At 42.2% G+C, this 19,597-nt stretch overlaps 1 protein-coding gene across 1 annotated transcript; it reads right to left on the bottom strand.

Annotated features, from left to right (window-relative positions):
- Positions 1 to 177: 177 nt before the first annotated feature.
- Positions 178 to 18,310, bottom strand: LOC120054430 (disabled homolog 2-like). Its single transcript, XM_039001846.1, has 9 exons — positions 17,961 to 18,310; positions 17,478 to 17,593; positions 15,061 to 15,206; positions 7,342 to 7,440; positions 6,173 to 6,304; positions 5,810 to 5,899; positions 5,328 to 5,390; positions 5,077 to 5,146; positions 178 to 1,608 (listed from the first exon to the last, which is right to left on the bottom strand). Exons 2-9 carry the CDS (start codon positions 17,572 to 17,574, stop codon positions 1,211 to 1,213), a joined length of 1,095 nt encoding a protein of 364 aa, XP_038857774.1. The 5' UTR covers positions 17,575 to 17,593; positions 17,961 to 18,310; the 3' UTR covers positions 178 to 1,210.
- Between the last annotated feature and the right edge of the window lie 1,287 nt (positions 18,311 to 19,597).

The following is a 19,597-nucleotide window of genomic DNA, read 5'->3' as shown; positions in this document are numbered from 1 at the left end:
TCAAACATGCTGCGCTATATTGTTCCATTGGTTACTCAATGGATATCCCCAATGCTAAATCAGGAAATAGATGGGGTTGACAAAAAGGCTACTGGAAGAGTTCATTTAGATCATAAAATGATGAATCTGTAGGCTAAATTACCGTAAGATATTCATTTTTATTATGAAATCCATGACACAATTTATTTCCATGACCGTCTTTTGATATGATTACCATTACAAAGTGTATGTTCCTCTTGAAAAACGAGTACTTTTTTCAACATTATCAGTAGGCCTAATACCATTTAATGCAAAATGGAGCTGAGAAAATCATAAATCTATTCGACCCTCATTACTTGATTTAAATATCTACGAAACATGATTTATGAACACTCATCCCATCATGAGATCCACAGCATGCATGGAATTCACTTTCCAGAACATAAACATAACCACGTTATCTTGTTTACCTAGACGGAGAAAATACATTTAAAAAGAATGTCAAATTTGTCTTTCATGTGAATTCTCAGAATTGTAAACAAGTTCAGCTCTGTGAGATCCCTCCAAAACTACAGCATTTGAATGTCATTTGTCTTACTTCTTCATCTAAATGATTCTGTCAAAAAAAGTAAAGTCTACTGAACAATCTACAGATATAATTGCTGTTGAGCTCAAATTCACAAATGTACATTATCAAAAGCAATGTAGAACTGCACCCTAGTAAACAGATTCATACATACGGAATGGAATACGGAATACATACATATGGAAAAGGCACTACTAAGTACTAGAAAGACAATGCACAGGGCCGGACTACTGCATTTGGGGCATCCAGATTTTTTTTCATAGGAAAACTGCTAACTTCCTTAAAAAATGTGTAGTTTTATAATGCTATTTTATACCTTGTGTTATGAGGCTATGAGAAAATCTTGCAGTTGTAAAGTTAATTTCCTGCAATTCTACACTTTTTGCCATAGGTCAGAGAGAAGAATGTTCTGTTTTATAGCTCATCTCATGCTATTATTCACATTTTGCCATGAGGCTGAGAGAAAAGATTGCAGTTTTGAAGCACATTTTCTGTAATTCTACACATTTTGCTATAATATGCTATCTGGGGAACCCCGAACTTCAGGGGGCATAGAAGGTCGTGCCCTGCGTGCCCGTTCTGTAATCCGACCCTGACAATGCCAATGAAGACAACAGGGACATTTCATTGGCTCTCTAAGCCAGTTCATCCTTGGGCTGGTTTGTTGTTGGTGGTAGGAGAGCCGGGCTGCTGCTGGAGTCCCTCTGCCCTGTAGGGCGTGTAGTTTGGGGCAGAGGTGGGAAAGCTCATTGTGTTCTGACCCCACATAACCCCTGGCTGTGGGTTCACTCCGTACCCCTGCAGCTGGGGGCCTCCATAGGGCATCATGCCACCCGGCCCTGGGATCCATCCAGTCATGTTGGGCTGGGAAGGCCAGGGGGCCGGAGCCCCCCAGGATCCATTTAAACTGGGTGAGAGAGTTGGGAGGGGCCCTTGCTGACACCAAGGTATTGAAACAGGAGGTGAGATGAATGATGCAACAGCGATCGGCTGACCAGGGAAGGTGGGAAATATCTGAGGAACTGACAGAGACTGTGGAGATCCTTGAAGAAATCAGAAGGTATATTAAAAGTGGCAAAGCCTCCTTGTGATGCTAGCTATGTCCACGCTACACTTTCCGGTTCAAAAAATAGGATTGGAGTCTATTATTGCGCTGGGCATATGAACTAGAATGTAATTATTGCCCGCTTACAATGTGGACATAGCTTAAAACATGTACAGTGGGGCAAAAAAGTATTTAGTCAGCCACCAATTGTGCAAGTTCTCCCACTTAAAAAGATGAGAGAGGCCTGTCATTTTCATCATAGGTACACTTCAACTATGACAGACAAAATGAGAAAAAGAAATCCAGAAAATCACATTGTAGGATTTTTTATGAATTTATTTGCAAATTATGGTGGAAAATAAGTATTTGGTCACCTACAAACAAGCAAGATTTCTGGCTCTCACAGACCTGTAACTTCTTCTTTAAGAGGCTCCTCTGTCCTCCACTCGTTACCTGTATTAATGGCACCTGTTTGAACTTGTTATCAGTATAAAAGACACCTGTCCACAACCTCAAACAGTCACACTCCAAACTCCACTATGGCCAAGACCAAAGAGCTGTCAAAGGACACCAGAAACAAAATTGTAGACCTGCACCAGGCTGGGAAGACTGAATCTGCAATAGGTAAGCAGCTTGGTTTGAAGAAATCAACTGTGGGAGCAATTATTAGGAAATGGAAGACATACAAGACCACTGATAATCTCTCTCGATCTGGGGCTCCACGCAAGATCTCACCCCGTGGGGTCAAAATGATCACAAGAACGGTGAGCAAAAATCCCAGAACCACACGGGGGGACCTAGTGAATGACCTGCAGAGAGCTGGGACCAAAGTAACAAAGCCTACCATCAGTAACACACTACGCCGCCAGGGACTCAAATCCTGCAGTGCCAGACGTGTCCCCCTGCTTAAGCCAGTACATGTCCAGGCCCGTCTGAAGTTTGCTAGAGAGCATTTGGATGATCCAGAAGAAGATTGGGAGAATGTCATATGGTCAGATGAAACCAAAATAGAACTTTTGGTAAGAACTCAACTCGTCGTGTTTGGAGGACAAAGAATGCAGAGTTGCATCCAAAGAACACCATACCTACTGTGAAGCATGGGGGTGGAAACATCATGCTTTTGGGCTGTTTTTCTGCAAAGGGACCAGGACGACTGATCCGTGTAAAGGACAGAATGAATGGGGCCATGTATCGTGAGATTTTGAGTGAAAACCTCCTTCCATCAGCAAGGGCATTGAAGATGAAACGTGGCTGGGTCTTTCAGCATGACAATGATCCCAAACACACCGCCCGGGCAACGAAGGAGTGACTTCGTCAGAAGCATTTCAAGGTCCTGGAGTGGCCTAGCCAGTCTCCAGATCTCAACCCCATAGAAAATCTTTGGAGGGAGTTGAAAGTCCGTGTTGCCCAGCAACAGCCCCAAAACATCACTGCTCTAGAGGAGATCTGCATGGAGGAATGGGCCAAAATACCAGCAACAGTGTGTGAAAACCTTGTGAAGACTTATAGAAAACGTTTGACCTCTGTCATTGCCAACAAAGGGTATATAACAAAGTATTGAGATAAACTTTTGTTATTGACCAAATACTTATTTTCCACCATAATTTGCAAATAAATTCATAAAAAATCCTACAATGTGATTTTCTGGAATTTTTTTTCTCATTTTGTCTGTCATAGTTGAAGTGTACCTATGATGGAAATTACAGGCCTCTCTCATCTTTTTAAGTGGGAGAACTTGCACAATTGGTGGCTGACTAAATACTTTTTTGCCCCACTGTATGTCAGAGAAGCAGGTTGTTTAGTGGCGGTGGTCTGTATGGATATTTACATCTCAAATTCTGCCTAAATTCTTAATGAGTCAAGGGTTGAAATGAAGCCATGTTACAATGCCAATGATGTGACTTTTATTATTCCAATGTTACTACCCAGCAAACAGTCAACATTCCTTGAATTTAGGTAATGTTGCAGTGTAGTCCCACAGCCTGGTCTCATAGACAAGACATAACATAGTAGATGTAAATCCGGGATAATAAAGTTTGTATGATATGTTACGTTTGGTATAGTTACATAAGACAGATGGTTACTTAAGACAAAAGCGAAAGTAGGGTATTTGGCTGGGGTGGATGGGTGGGCGAACATCTAGTAACTCAAAGGTTGGGAGTTCGAATCTCATCACAGACAATGTTTGATAATTAGAAACTTTTCAAACACTTACTACTTTTTAGCTACTTTGCAATTGCTTAGCATCAGTGGTGTAAAGTACTTCAGTAAAAATACTTTAAAGTACTACTTAAGTAGTTTTTTTTGGTATCTGTACTTTACTTTACTATTTATATTTTTGACAACTTTTACTTTACTACATTCCTAAAGAAAATAATGTATTTTTTACTCCATATATTTTCCCTGACACCCAAAAGTATTCGTTACATTTTGAATGCTTAGCAGGACAGGAAAATGGTCAAATTCACCCGCTTATCAAGAGAACATCCCTGGTCATCCATACAGCCTCTGATCTGGTGGACTCACTAAACACACATGCTTAATTTGTAAATTATGTCTGAGTGTTGGAGTGTGCCACTGGCTTTCTGTTAATTTAAAAAACAAGAAAATAGTGCTGTCTGGTTTTCTTAATATAAGGAATTTGAAATATTTATACTTTTACTTTTGATACTTAACTATATGTAGAACCAAAATAGTACTCAAGTACTATTTTACTGGGTGACTTTCACTTTTACTTGAGTCATTTTCTATTAAGGTGTCTTTACTTTTACTCAAGTATGACAATTGGGTACTTTTTCCACCACTGCTTAGCATGTTAGCTAATCCTAATCCTTTTAGCTAACCCTTCCCCTAACCTTAACCCTTTAACTAAACTCCTAAACTTAACCTTAACCCTAACCCCCAGCCTAGCTAACGTTAGCCAGCTAGCTAACGTTGGCCACCTAGCACCTAGCTAGAATTCGTAACATATCATACGTTTTGCAAATGAGTAACATATAGTATGCTTTGCTAATTTGTAACATATTGTACATTTTTCTAAATATTAACATATAATGCGAATTGTAATTCCTAACATATCATATGAAATGGTTGATGGACATAAACAAATGAATACATACCATACGAAACATAACATATCATATTAAATGTATATCTCGGATTTATGTACAGAATAATATGAAATGTTCTGAGACCAGTTTGAGTCCCAACATGGCCCTCAGGCAGCAAATGTTATCATTAGAATATCCCATGAAAGTTCTTTGAAAACTAGAATACTTGTCAGATTTGCCCCTTCATTGCATTTTCTGTATATCAAAGGTGACATATTAGTGATGTAATGGAAACATATTTGGAAACCTCTATCATCTGGGAAGTTTTTTTTAGCTTACCACTTGTATCATTTTGAAGCGTTAACATTCTGAGAAAGTATAGGGAACCATGATATGTTTGCTGGGTAATAACTCACCTGGTTGATTCATGTCAGAGTTTTGACTGGGGAAAGAGAAGATGTCCATCAGCTCGTCCCTGGATGAGATCTGTGGGAACAAACCACAACAAGTAGACAGGATTCTCAGTCATCGCTGCTCAATGTAACATTCACAAAGAACAAGTCTGCAACCTGCTGAAAGTTAATGACGGCTGGGTTTGCCTAGGCCTACCATATAAAACCATATCAATTGTTAAAGTTGATAAAAGACCATCAAATGTGTCCATTACCTGCTTTGGTTGCCCTGACGGAGAGTTAGGCATGGAATTGAACATTTCCAAGTCATCCAGGCCCTTCAAATGAGAAGTTAACATTATGTCCAAAGATGATCTCATTTTATATCTCATGTTGGCAATTGAGATGATGTACAGTAGCTAGAATATTTGAGTATGCAATAATATTATTTCTCAATCTATCTAACTTGGTTTTACCATACAAAAACTACAACATTGGTTTGATCCATATTAGGAAGAGGCCTTCTGCAGTTACTCGCTCTCCTTACCTTTGGAGAAGCTATATTCTCATCAAGAAGCAGCAAGGCGACAGCATTCTAGAGACACATAATAATTGAGAAGCAAGGGATTGTTATCAAAAGGCACCCTGGTCATTATAGAGACTACATATGTATATATACCAGGACATCCCTAAAATGGTTAGCAGAAAAATTGCCGATACAAACCTTTGGACAACAGTAAGTGTAGTTTATCCTCACCTCTACTGGTTTATTGACCTTTATGACTTGGTCCTCTTGTGTTACTGGGCTTTGGCAGACTTCTTTGATATCATCAAGGACAGGGTCAGCCTGTTCCACAAGAAACCAAAAGTCAATTACACTTCTGATTTGATATAGGATTTTAGCCAAGAATTCAGTCATTGCACTGCTGTACAAATTAAACACATCTGAAAGTGCAGAGTTGAAATCTTCTATAAATCCTGCAAATGATTGAATTCCAGACAGAATTATGGTGCATGTCCAAAAGACATACTCATAATTAATATACTGTACTAACAAGATATGTATTTACTGCGGTTATGGATCATCTCTGGATCTTTGGATCAGATCAAAACCCCTTACCAAATTGGCCATCTTGATGTAGAACAGAGTGTAGGTGCCTTCATGATCGTAGATGTAGGAGAGGGCTCTAGGGTCTGACTCATCCTTTGTCAGGGAGTTTATTTTCCCCCTCTCGTGGTCATACTCCACAACCTATATTGTGAACACAATGGGATGACAGTGGAATGGATATAACAGCCAGACAGTCAGCGATGTAAACATCATGTCTTCTGCAACTAGAGAGCACCTCTTGGTGAAAGTGGTTATATCTGTGTAAAGAAGGCGAAGGTTAGTGTTCGAATATGGCCCTCTGTCATCCTAAGAATGTACTAGTTCATTCAAGAGAAAAGGACAAGGTAGCCATTTGAAGGTCAGGATTTTGGGATATCTGTCATTTTCAAACATTATTATTGATATGCTGTACCTCAAAATTGAAGAAGACTGGTTTCTCTCATGGTCATTTTTCATGATATATAATAAATAATACAATTGAAAAATAAGCAATTTCTCTGAAATGGTTCTTAATATTATCTATAATATCAATGTGCCCACAGCATTACCTACAGCATTACATACCCCAACAAATCTGGATTAGGTCCATAATTTTACATAAAAAAAATATATATATCTTCCCAGAACTCAATCCCATTCCTCATAATTAAATCTGATAGGATATGATTATGTCCTGCTTCATGTTATTGTGCCTAAGAGAGACATTAAAGTCCTTAGTTTAGTGCCCCTACTCTCAGTTTACCTGGATAGTGTTCCCATCCTATCTTCTGTGGGCCTCCCACTTATTTTTCATAAATATACATTTGCGTGCTGGAAAAAAGGGCAGTTATTTCTAAATATATATCCATTATAATTTCGACATACATCAGGATTTAGACGTTCGAGCGAGGTCTTGGGTCATTTTATTATTATTTATTTTTTTAATCATAATGTTTTACTAAATCCAACACAGACCACATTTAAATCAGAAAGCAGGCTGCAATCAATGCCTCGTTTGGTCCAACCTAAATCTCAGGTGCTGATGCCAGATTTACAAATATATGCATTATAGACACGTCTGGCTGCAAGATTAGGTCTGATCTGATGAAGACCTAAGGGTTGAACCATTGAAGCATTAAACTACACATGGGAGCCGAGATCACAGTTTCTGGAGTCTTGCAGTATCAGCACTGACTTACCCCAGTCCTCTCATCTAAGATTTTCACACCAGTAATGGACACCTTCAGCCACACCCTCTGCTTGTGTCGTCCCTGGTTCCTGCCTGCCACCTCCTGGCCCTGTGTTCACACCCACATGCAAACACAAACACGCACGCACACACAATTGAGAAAAATGTGACTGTAAATTGGTATGCCTTTAGTTGTGTATATACAGTTGAAGTCGGAAGTTTACATACACTTAGGTTGGAGTCATTAAAACTCGTTTTTCAACCACTCCACAAATGTCTTGTTAACAAACTATAGTTTTGGCAAGTCAGTTAGGACATCTACTTTGTGCATGACACAAGTAATTTTTAAGTACATTTAGAAAATGTGTGGGCAGAACTGAAAAAGCGTGTGCGAGCAAGGAGGCCTACAAATCTGACTTAGGTACTAGCTCTATATACACTGCTCAAAAAAATAAAGGGAACACTTAAACAACACAATGTAACTCCAAGTCAATCACACTTCTGTGAAATCAAACTGTCCACTTAGGAAGCAACACTGATTGACAATAAATTTCACATGCTGTTGTGCAAATGGAATAGACAAAAGGTGGAAATTATAGGCAATTAGCAAGACACCCCCAAAAAAGGAGTGGCCTGCTGGAGGTCATTTTGCAGGGCGCTGGCAGTGCACCTCCTTGCACAAAGACGGAGGTAGCGGTCCTGCTGCTGGGTTGTTGCCCTCCTACGGCCTCCTCCACGTCTCCTGATGTACTGGCCTGTCTCCTGGTAGCGCCTCCATGCTCTGGACACTACGCTGACAGACACAGCAAACCTTTTTGCCACAGCTCGCATTGATGTGCCATCCTGGATGAACTGCACTACCTGAGCCACTTGTGTGGGTTGTAGACTCCGTCTCATGCTACCACTAGAGTGAGAGCACCGCCAGCATTCAAAAGTGACCAAAACATCAGCCAGGAAGCATAGGAACTGAGAAGTGGTCTGTGGTCACCACCTGCAGAATCACTCCTTTTTGGGGGTGTCTTGCTAATTGCCTATAATTTCCACCTTTTGTCTATTCCATTTGCACAACAGCATGTGAAATTTATTGTCAATCAGTGTTGCTTCCTAAGTGGACAGTTTGATTTCACAGAAGTGTGATTGACTTGGAGTTACATTGTGTTGTTTAAGTGTTCCCTTTATTTTTTTGAGCAGTGTATATACAGTTTAAGTCAGAAGTTTACATACACCTTAGCCAAATACATTTAAACTCAGTTTTTCACAATTCCTGACATTTAATCCTTGTAAAAAATGCTTTGTCTTAGGTCTGTTAGGATCACCACTTTATTTTAAGAATGTGAAAAGAGAATGAGAGAATGATTTATTTCAGCTTTTATTTCTTTCATCACATTCCCAGTGAGTCAGAAGTTTACATACACTCAATTAGTATTTGGTAGCATTGCCTTTAAATTGTTTAACTTGGGTCAAACGTTTTGGGTATTCTTCCACAACCTTCCCAAAATAAGTTGGAGGAATTTTGGCCCATTCCTCCTGACAGAGCTGGTGTAACTGAGTCAGGTTTGTAGGCCTCCTTGCTCGCACACACTTTTTCAGTTCTGCCCACACATTTTCTATAGGATGAGGTCACTCCAATACCTTGACTTTTTTGTTCTTAACCCATTTTGACACAACTTTGGAAGTGTGCTTGGGGTCATTGTCCATTTGGAAGACCCATTTGCGACCAAGCTTTAACTTCCTGACTGATGTCTTGAGATGTTGCTTCAATATATCCACATAATTGTCCTTCCTCATGAAGCCATCTATTTTGTGAAGTGCGCTAGTCCCTCTTGCAGCAAAGCACCCCCACACCATGATGCTGCCATCCCTGTGCTTCTCGGTTGCGATGGTGTTCTTCGGCTTGCAATCCTCCCCCTTTATCCTCCAAACATAACGATCGTCATTATGGCCAAACAGTTCCATTTTTCTTTCATCAGACCAGAGGACATTTCTCCAAGAAGTACGATCTTTGTCCCCATGTGCAGTTGCAAACCGTAGGCTGGCTTTTTTATGGCAGTTTTTGAGCAGTGGCTTCAGACAGTACCGTGCAGTATCAAAGAGCCCTCACTGCTGCTCGATCATCCTATTTTTCCAACTTAATCGAGGAAAATAAGAACAATTAAACATTTGTTTTTGATACTGTCGCAAGGCTAACTAAAAAGCAGCATTCCCCAAGTGAGGATGGCTTTCACTTCAGCAGTAATAAATTCATGAACTTCTTTGAGGAAAAGATCATGATCATTAGAAAGCAAATTACAGACTCCTCTTTAAATCTGCGTATTCCTCCAGGGCTTAGCTGTCCTGGATCTGCACAGCTCTGCCAGGGCCTGGGATCGGGAGAGACACTTAAGTGTTTTAGTACTATATCTCTTGACACAATGATGAAAATAATCATGGCCTCTAAACCTTCAAGCTGCATACTGGATCCTATTCCAACTAAACTACTGAAAGAGCTGCTTCATGTGCTTAGCCCTCCTATGTTGAACATAATAAACGGCTCTCTATCCACCGTATGTGTACCAAACTCACTAAAAGTGGCAGTAATAAAGCCTCTCTTGAAAAAGCCAAACCTTGACCCGGAAAATATAAAAAACTATCGGCCTATATCGAATCTTCCATTCCTTTCAAAAATTTTAGAAAAAGCTGTTGCGCAGCAACTCACTGCCTTCCTGAAGACAAACAATGTATACGAAATGCTTCAGTCTGGTTTAGAGACCCCAATCGTAGCACTGAAACTGCACTTGTGAAGGTGGTAAATGACCTTTTAATGGCGTCAGACTGAGGCTCTGCATCTGTCCTCGTGCTACTAGACCTTAGTGCTGCCTTTGACACCATCGATCACCACATTCTTTTGGAGAGACTGGAAACCCAAATTGGTCTACACGGACAAGTTCTGGCCTGGTTTAGATCTTATCTGTCGGAAAGATATCAGTTTGTCTCTGTGAATGGTTTGTCCTCTGACAAATCACCTGTACATTTCGGTGTTCCTCAAGGTTCCGTTTTAGGACCACTATTGTTTTCACTATATATTTTACCTCTTGGGGATGTTATTCAAAAACATAATGTTAACTTTCACTGCTATGCGGATGACACACAGCTGTACATTTCAATGAAACATGGTGAAGCCCCAAAATTGCCCTCGCTAGAAGCCTGTGTTTCAGACATAAGGAAGTGGATGGCTGAAAACTTTCTACATTTAAACTCGGTCCGAAGAAACAAAGAGATCTTCTGTTGAATCTGACAATTAATCTTGATGGTTGTAAAGTCGTCTCAAATAAAACTGTGAAGGACCTCGGCGTTACTCTGGACCCTGATCTCTCTTTTGACGAACATATCAAGACTGTTTCAAGGACAGCTTTTTTCCATCTACGTAACATTGCAAAAGTCAGAAACTTTCTGTCCAAAAATGATGCAGAAAAATTAATCCATGCTTTTGTTACTTCTAGGTTAGACTACTGCAATGCTCTACTTTTCGGCTACACGGATAAAGCACTAAATAAACTTCAGTTAGTGCTAAATACGGCTTCTAGAATCCTGACTAGAACCAACATTTTGTATCATATTACTCCAGTGCTAGCCTCCCTACATTGGCTTCCTGTTAAGGCAAGGGCTGATTTCAAGGTTTTACTGCTAACCTACAAAGCATTACATGGACTTGCTCCTACCTATCTTTACGATTTGGTCCTGCCGTACATACCTACACGTACGCTACGGTCACAAGACGCAAGCCTCCTAATTGTCCCTAGAATTTCTAAGCAAACAGCTGGAGGCAGGGCTTTCTCCTATAGATCTCAATTTTTATGGAATGGTCTGCCTACCCATGTGAGAGACGCAGACTCGGTCTCAACTTTTAATTCTTTACTGAAGACTCATCTCTTTAGTGGGTCATATGATTGAGTGTAGTCTGGCCCAGGAGTGTGAAGGTGAACGGAAAGGCTCTGGAGCAAGAACCGCCCTTGCTGTCTCTGCCTGGCCGGGTCCCCTCTCTCCACTGGGATTCTCTGCCTCTAACCCTATTACAGGGGCTGAGTCACTGGCTTACTGGTGCTCTTTCATGCCGTCCCTAGGAGGGGTGCGTCACTTGAGTGGGTTGAGTCACTGACGTGATCTTCCTGTCTGGGTTGGCGCCCCCCCTTGGGTTGTGCCGTGGCGGAGATCTTTGTGGGCTATACTCGGCCTTGTCTCAGGATGGTAAGTTGGTGGTTGAAGATATCCCTCTAGTGGTGTGGGGGCTGTGCTTTGGCAAAGTGGGTGCGGTTATATCCTTCCTGTTTGGCCCTGTCCGGGGGTATCATCGGATGGGGCCACAGTGTCTCCTGACCCCTCCTGTCTCAGCCTCCAGTATTTATGCTGCATTAGTTTATGTGTCGGGGGGCTAGGGTCAGTTTGTTATATCTGGAGTATTTCTCCTGTCTTATCCGGTGTCCTGTGTGAATTTAAGTATGCCCTCTCTAATTCTCTCTCTCTTTCTTTCTTTCTTTCTTTCTTTCTCTCTCTCGGAGGACCTAAGCCCTAGGATCATGCCTCAGGACTACCTGGCATGATGACTCCTTGCTGTCCCCAGTCCACCTGGCCGTGCTGCTGCTCCAGTTTCAACTGTTCTGCCTGCGGCTATGGAACCCTGACCTGTTCACCGGACGTGCTACCTGTCCCAGACCTGCTGTTTTCAACTCTCTAGAGACCGCAGGAGCGGTAGAGATACTCTTAATGATCGGCTATGAAAAGCCAACTGACATTTACTCCTGAGGTGCTGACTTGCTGCACCCTCGACAACTACTGTGATTATTATTATTTGACCATGCTGGTCATTTATGAACATTTGAACATCTTGGCCATGTTCTGTTATAATCTCCACCCGGCACAGCCAGAAGAGGACTGGCCACCCCTCATAGCCTGGTTCCTCTCTAGGTTTCTTCCTAGGTTTTGGCCTTTCTAGGGAGTTTTTCCTAGCCACCGTGCTTCTACACCTGCATTGCTTGCTGTTTGGGGTTTTAGGCTGGGTTTCTGTACAGCACTTTGAGATATCAGCTGATGTAAGAAGGGCTATATAAATAAATTTGATTTTGATTTGATTCCTTGCTGAGCAGCCTTTCAGGTTATGTCGATATAGGACTCGTTTTACTGTGGATAGAGATAGTTTTGTACCTGTTTCCTCCAGTATCTTCACAAGGTCCTTTGCTTTTTTTCTGGGACTGATGTGCACTTTTCCCACCAAAGTACGTTCATCTCTAGGAGACAGAATGCGTCTCCTTCCTGAGCGGTAAGAGGGCTGCGTGGTCCCATGGTGTTTATACTTGCATACTATTGTTTGTACAGACGAACGGGGTACCTTCAGGTGTTTGGAAATTGCTCCCAAGGATGAACCAGACTTGTGGAGGTCTACATTGTCTTTTCTGAGGTCTTGGCTGATTTATTTTGATTTTCCCATGATGTCAAGCAAAGAGGCACTGAGTTTGAAGGTAGGCCTTGAAATATATCCACAGGTACACCTACAATTGACTCAAATTATGTCAATTAGCCTATCAGAAGCTTCTAAAGCCATGACATAATTTTCTGGAATTTTCCAAGCTGTTTAAAGGCACAGTCAACTTAGTTTATGTAAACTTCTGACGCGCTAGAATTGTGATACAGTGAATTATCAGTGAAATAATCTGTCTGTAAACAATTGTTGGAAGAATTACTTGTGTCATGCACAAAGTAGATGTCGTAACCGACTTTCCAAAACTATAGTTTGTTAACAAGAAATTTGTGGAGTGGTTGAAAAACAAGTTTTAATGACTCCAACATAAGTGCATGTAAACTTCCGACAACACAATGTAACTCCAAGTCAATCACACTTCTGTGAAATCAAACTGTCCACTTAGGAAGCAACACTGATTGACAATAGATTTCACATGCTGTTGTGCAAATGGAATAGACAAAAGGTGGAAATTATAGGCAATTAGCAAGACACCCCCAATAAAGGAGTGGTTCTGCAGGTGGTGACCACAGACAACTTCTCAGTTCCTATGCTTCCTGGCTGATGTTTTGGTCACTTTTGAATGCTGGCGGTGCTTTCACTCTAGTGGTAGCATGAGATGGAGTCTACAATCCACACAAGTGGCTCAGGTAGTGCAGCTCATCCAGGATGGCACATCAATGCGAGCTGTGGCAAGAAGGTTTGCTGTGTCTGTCAGCGTAGTGTCCAGAGCATGGAAGCGCTACCAGGAGACAGGCCAGTACATCAGGAGACGTGGAGGAGGCCGTAGGAGGGCAACAACCCAGCAGCAGGACCACTACCTCCGCCTTTGTGCAAGGAGGAGCAGGAGGAGCACTGCCAGAGCCCTGCAAAATGACCTCCAGCAGGCCACAAATGTGCATGTGTCTGCTCAAACGGTCAGAAACAGACTCCATGAGGGTGGTATGAGGGCCCGACGTCCACAGGTGGGGGTTGTGCTTACAGCCCAACACCGTGCAGGACGTTTGGCATTTGCCAGAGAACACCAAGATTGGCAAATTCGCCACTGGTGCCCTGTGCTCTTCACAGATGAAAGCAGGTTCACACTGAGCACATGTGACAGACGTGACAGTCTGGAGACGCCGTGGAGAACGTTCTGCTGCCTGCAACATCCTCCAGCATGACCGGTTTGGCAGTGGGTCAGTCATTGTGTGGGGTGGCATTTCTTTGGGGGGCCGCACAGCCCTCCATGTGCTCGCCAGAGGTAACCTGACTGCCATTAGGTACCGGGATGAGATCCTCAGACCCCTTGTGAGACCATATGCTGGTGCGGTTGGCCCTGGGTTCCTCCTAATGCAAGACAATGCTAGACCTCATGTGGCTGGAGTGTGTCAGCAGTTCCTGCAAGAGGAAGGCATTGATGCTATGGACTGGCCCGCCCGTTCCCCAGACCTGATTCCAATTGAGCACATCTGGGACATCATGTCTCGCTCCATCCACCAACGCCACGTTGCACCACAGACTGTCCAGGAGTTGGCGGATGCTTTAGTCCAGGTCTGGGAGGAGATCCCTCAGGAGACCATCCGCCACCTCATCAGGAGCATGCCCAGGCGTTGTAGGGAGGTCATACAGGCACGTGGAGGCCACACACACTACTGAGCCTCATTTTGACTTGTTTTAAGGACATTACATCAAAGTTGGATCAGCCTGTAGTGTGGTTTTCCACTTTAATTTTGAGTGTGACTCCAAATACAGACCTCCATGGGTTGATAAATTTGATTTCCATTGATAATTTTTGTGTGATTTTGTTCTCAGCACATTCAACTATGTAAAGAAAAAAGTATTTAATAAGAATAGTTCATTCATTCAGATCTAGGATGTGTTATTTTAGTGTTCCCTTTATTTTTTTGAGCAGTGTATATATATATATATATATATATATATATATATATATGTGTGTGTGTGTGTGTGTGTGTGTGTATTTCATGTCTATGTGAATGTTTTAAAATGTATGTAAATTGTAAAATGTTTTTGTCTGTGATGTCTTTTTCATTATGTGTCGGACCCCAGGAAGACTAGCTGTCGAGAAGATATTTTTGGAAACGAACAGGACATAATTTCCTCATATGATACCTGCCGCTAACTGACCACACAACTTCCTCATTCTAGTGATTGATGATATATCTAACATCGCTACTTTCAAGAAATGGCTATGTACAGCAAGAAATAGAGTGCACTCTTTCCCACAGTCTGCTCTACCTTGAGTTTCATCATGGAGTCCAAACACATCTTATCTCCCTGGGCCGCTGGGACGTAGTCCACGCCAATCAGCTTGGCCTTATAGCGAACCCCGTCTCCTTGGAAACGAGAGGTCCCATCAGATGGTGGCTTGGTTACTGGGGGGCCTGAGAACATGAGGGAGTAAATGAGGCATAACGGGGAAGACAGTGGAACTAACCACAGGGCCATTGGACTTAACCCACCACAACATGAGTCAGTCAGGGAGTTAGAGGTTGCTCCCACAGACAGTGAGTACTATAGTGGTCTATGCTGATGCAGCATTTGGCTCATCCAAGAGAGAGCTCCTGACTATCCTTGTAGCCTAGTAGTCAATGTTTTATTTTCATGCTTCCTGGAATAGCAATTACCTGTTTATGGGTGTGAGAGAGAGTGTATTTGTGACAAAGGTTGGATTTTTAACCAGCCTGGTCTCATAGACTATATGTAACATAGTAAACGACAATCCGGGACAATCAAATTAGTTTGATAAGTTACGTTTGGTATGGTTGCATAAGACAGAAGGATACTTAAGGCAAAAATGAAATTAGGGTGGTTAGTCAGGGTGGACAGGTAGACAAATAACGCGAAAGTCTGGCAACTGGGTTGCTGCAACCCAAAGGTTGCGTGTTCAAATCTCATTAACTCCCGGGTGGCGCAGTGGTCTAGAGCACTGCATCGCAGTGCTAGCTGCGCCACCAGAGTCTCTGGGTTCGCGCCCAGGCTCTGTCGCAGCCGGCCGCAACCGGGAGGTTCGTGGGGCGACGCACAATTGGCATAGCGTCGTCCGGGTTAGGGAGGGTTTGGCCGGTAGGGATATCCTTGTCTCAGTATGTAAAATGTATGTAATAAAATGTATGCACTCTACTGTAAGTCGCTCTGGATAAGAGCGTCTGCTAAATGACTAAAATGTAAAAAATGTAAAAAAAAAATGTAAATTACAGACAACTTTAGCAATATAGCCAATTAGCAACGTTGTACCATATTCTACTAAGACTTGAGGATTCTATAAAACATTGGTTGCATAGAACTGGCAAGTACACATTTTTTGAGCATTTATTTGTGAGAATGATAAAATTGGCATTTTATGGCAGCACAAAATTCTAACTCATCAAAAGTTATACAATTCCATAAAAATTAACTTTGCTCGTATTGGTTAATTTTTAACATATTTTTGAGGTTTATGAATAACAAACAATGTAGTAAATACAACATTTATGTTTACATTTTGGCTAAGATTCTCCTAGTCATGTGTGTTTGCCTAAACAAATATTTTTGTATTCAGAAACACCCAATGAGATCAGCTACAGCACTCGATGTCACAGGAAATCCAAAAAGATCATCAAGGACATCAACCACCCAAGCCACTGACTGTTCACCCCGCTACCATTCAGAAAGCAAGGTTAGTACAGGTGCATCAAAGCTGGGACCGAGAGACTGAAAAACAGCTTCTATCTCAAGGCCATCAGACTGTTAAACAGCCATCACTAGCACATTAGAGGCTGCTGCCTATAGGCATAGACTAGAAATCACTGGCCACTTTAAGGAATGGAACACTAGTCACTTTAATTATGTTTACATATCTGGCATTACTCATCTCATATGTATATACTGTATTCTATCTATACTATTCTACGGTATCTTAGTCACTTAATAATGTTTACATATCTTGCATTACTCATCTCAAATGTATATACTGTATTCTATACTATTCTACGGTATCTTAGTTACTTAATGTTACATATCTGGCATTACTCATCTCATGTGTATATACTGTATTCTATACTATTTTACTGTATCTTAGTCCGTTCCGCTCTGACATCGCTCGTCCATATGTATATAGTCTTAATTCATTGCTACTTAGATTTGTGGGTATTGGGTATATGTTGTGTAATTTGTTAGATATTACTTGTTAGATATTACTGCACTGTCGGAGCTAGAAGCACAAGCATTTCGCTACACCCGCAATAACATCTGCTAATCACGTGTATGTGACCAATAAAATTTGATTTGATGTTGATTTTAAGACATTCAGGGACAGTTTGTGGGACACAGGTTAGAATCTCCACGGATAGTTTTTTAGTTCAGGACTAATTTTAACTCTGTGTCCCGGAAAGGAAAGGAACCCTCAAAGACCAGTAATTTATCAGTTTGTTAATCTAAAGAGCCATCTATCAGCCTCTTATAAATACCCTACTAGTTTGTAAAGCATTCAAGTAGTATTACGTAATATTCAGTAATAATATGCATGCTAACTGCCAAAAGTAATGGAAAAATACATTTCAGGAAAAAAACGTAACATCTATTTACTCTGGTAAATTACTTTCCAGAAGAAACTAGATTAATTTCAGCAGTGGTAGATGGGACCCATGATACTTAGAATGGACACAGTCTCTTACCCCTCTTGTTGGAGGACAGCCAGCCAGTCTTGACGGGTCCTTGGCTTGGAGCTGGACAGCTTGCAGCTGCCTTGCAAGCCTCTTGGTCTGTCTCCATAATGATGTGCTGCTTGCAACTGTTTAGAAATGTAATGGGGGATAGAGATATTACGAGAAAAGCTCAATCTGCTTCAAAAACACATCATATGTAATTCAGTGGAAGGCTACACGTTATGCTAGGTGTACTGGGGTATTCACATTTTTAGAACAAAACCTGGACATTGCCAAAAAAGTAGAGATTGGGCAAATTAATTCAGTCTAGGTAAATGCTGAAAGTAGATAGCTGTACTTATAAGTAATTAGAACATTATAAATATAAGCAATATAAACATACATGAAGGATCGTTTCAACAAACCTCATTAAAGGAAAAACCTTTCATTAGTCATTTAACAATGTAAATCTCTTTCTCCCTGTCCAAGCCTTGAGAAAGACATACATCTCACCTGCTAAGGATGTTGTTCCTTTCTCGACTCGAGCCTCAAAGCCGTGTGAAATGTCTTGGAGCCAAAGGTCAGAAAGATGCCTCGCTGGTGATGTATTAACATCCGCTGGCGTTGCAATAAAATACTTTGGAACGCTTCAACTGAGTTGCTGTAATTCCCACCAACAGCATAATCTCTCAGGTGATATTGACATCAGTAATGAAAGAAGTAACAATCGAAAAGTCATAAGGGCTAAATTGGTGTAGCAATGCTATGCCAGTCTTACCACATATTAAATAGAATGAAAATGTCAGGTGGTCAGCTCAGAAACACACTGGAATATTGAAGCCCATCTCCCATACTACTCATACACAGAGTATACAGCATTTACAGTGCCTTCAGAAAGTATTCAGACCCCTTGACTTTTTCCACATTTTGTTACATAACAGCCTCATTCTTAAATTTCTTCCTCAGCGATCTACAAAAAATATCCCATAATGACAAGGTTTTTAGAAATGTATAATATATTAATATATATATCTTGTGGCGTACAGCAGGTCAGCCACCAGGGGGAGACTCATCGAGGCCTGGTGAAGATGGAGTATACATCACGAGGCGATGGCTCCCTCTGCTGGACGTGCCAGGTCTCGACGGGCTCTCCGGCCAGGACTAATTGGGGCTGATTGTGGTTTGTGAGTAATCAAGGGTTGTTTGCTCACCAGCTGGACAGGTCCCATAAAGCTGCCAGAAGGACAGCACACGGGAGAAGGACTGGGGGAAGAAAGGTTACTCCCGTATAGTTGGGGACAGTTCCAGAGGTAAAAGAAGGGAGTTCAGTTTTTGTTCCCCACAGGATACAGCAAGACCTGGAGCCCAGAAGACGGCATCCCGGAGAGGGTCTCATGGGGGAGACCTATTCTTTTATTTTGGTTTGTTATTCAAATAAACACCCTTGAAACCGAGCTAATCCTACTCTGTCCGTGTCTGATCTGTGTAAACGGTTTGACCAAACCCCCTGGTCTGCCACAAGTGGTGGAGAATGCGGGCAATCTGATAACATGGTCAGATCAGGGTTGACGTTTACGCAGCATCAGCATGGACGAGTTGATAGCTCAGTTTGTCCGGGCCCAACAAGCCCAACAGGCCGTTCAGGAACGAACCCTGGGGGAACAGCGGCTACAAAACGTCCGCCTCGTTGAGGAAATCAGGAAGCTACAAGGAGGAGCATCTACTGAATCACATCCAAACCAGTTGTTAATCAAGCTAACGGAAGACGACGACATCGAAACATACCTCTGTACGTTTGAACGGACAGCACTACGGGGGGGATGGCCAAGGCTGAGGTGGGCAAGTCTGCTGGCCCCGTTCCTCTCTGGGAATGCCCAAAAGGCGTATTGGGACCTGAACAACAAACAGGCGGCTAACTACGATGGACTCAAACGGGAGATACTCAGCCGCTATGGGTACAGCCTGGCCCATCGGGCTCAACTGTTCCACAACTGGAGGCGACGCATCCCCCCGAGCCCAGATGAGCGACCTACTGCGCGTCACCAGGGCATGGCTCCTAACCGACGTATCCACCCTCTCCATCGTAGACAAAGTGGTCCTGGATCGCTTCTTCGGGGCACTACCCCAGGACATGAAGAGGGCAGCGAGTC

The sequence above is a fragment of the Salvelinus namaycush genome, chromosome 10 (genome assembly GCF_016432855.1).
Source record: "Salvelinus namaycush isolate Seneca chromosome 10, SaNama_1.0, whole genome shotgun sequence".
Taxonomy (NCBI): Eukaryota; Metazoa; Chordata; class Actinopteri; order Salmoniformes; family Salmonidae; genus Salvelinus; species Salvelinus namaycush.
The sequence above is the reverse complement of the archived record's forward strand: the minus strand, read 5'-3'. Positions and strand labels throughout refer to the sequence as shown.

Bases quoted from the DNA above. Each gene is read 5' to 3' on its own strand.
- LOC120054430 (XM_039001846.1), bottom strand. From the start codon at position 17,574: ATGGAGACAGACCAAGAGGCTTGCAAGGCAGCTGCAAGCTGTCCAGCT. The intron at 15,207-17,477 runs GTAAGAGACTGT...TCATGTTCTCAG, and splicing joins GCTGTCCTCCAACAAGAGGG to GCCCCCCAGTAACCAAGCCA. The intron at 5,147-5,327 runs GTAATGGACACA...TTGTTCCCACAG, and splicing joins CGTCAGGGCAACCAAAGCAG to ATCTCATCCAGGGACGAGCT.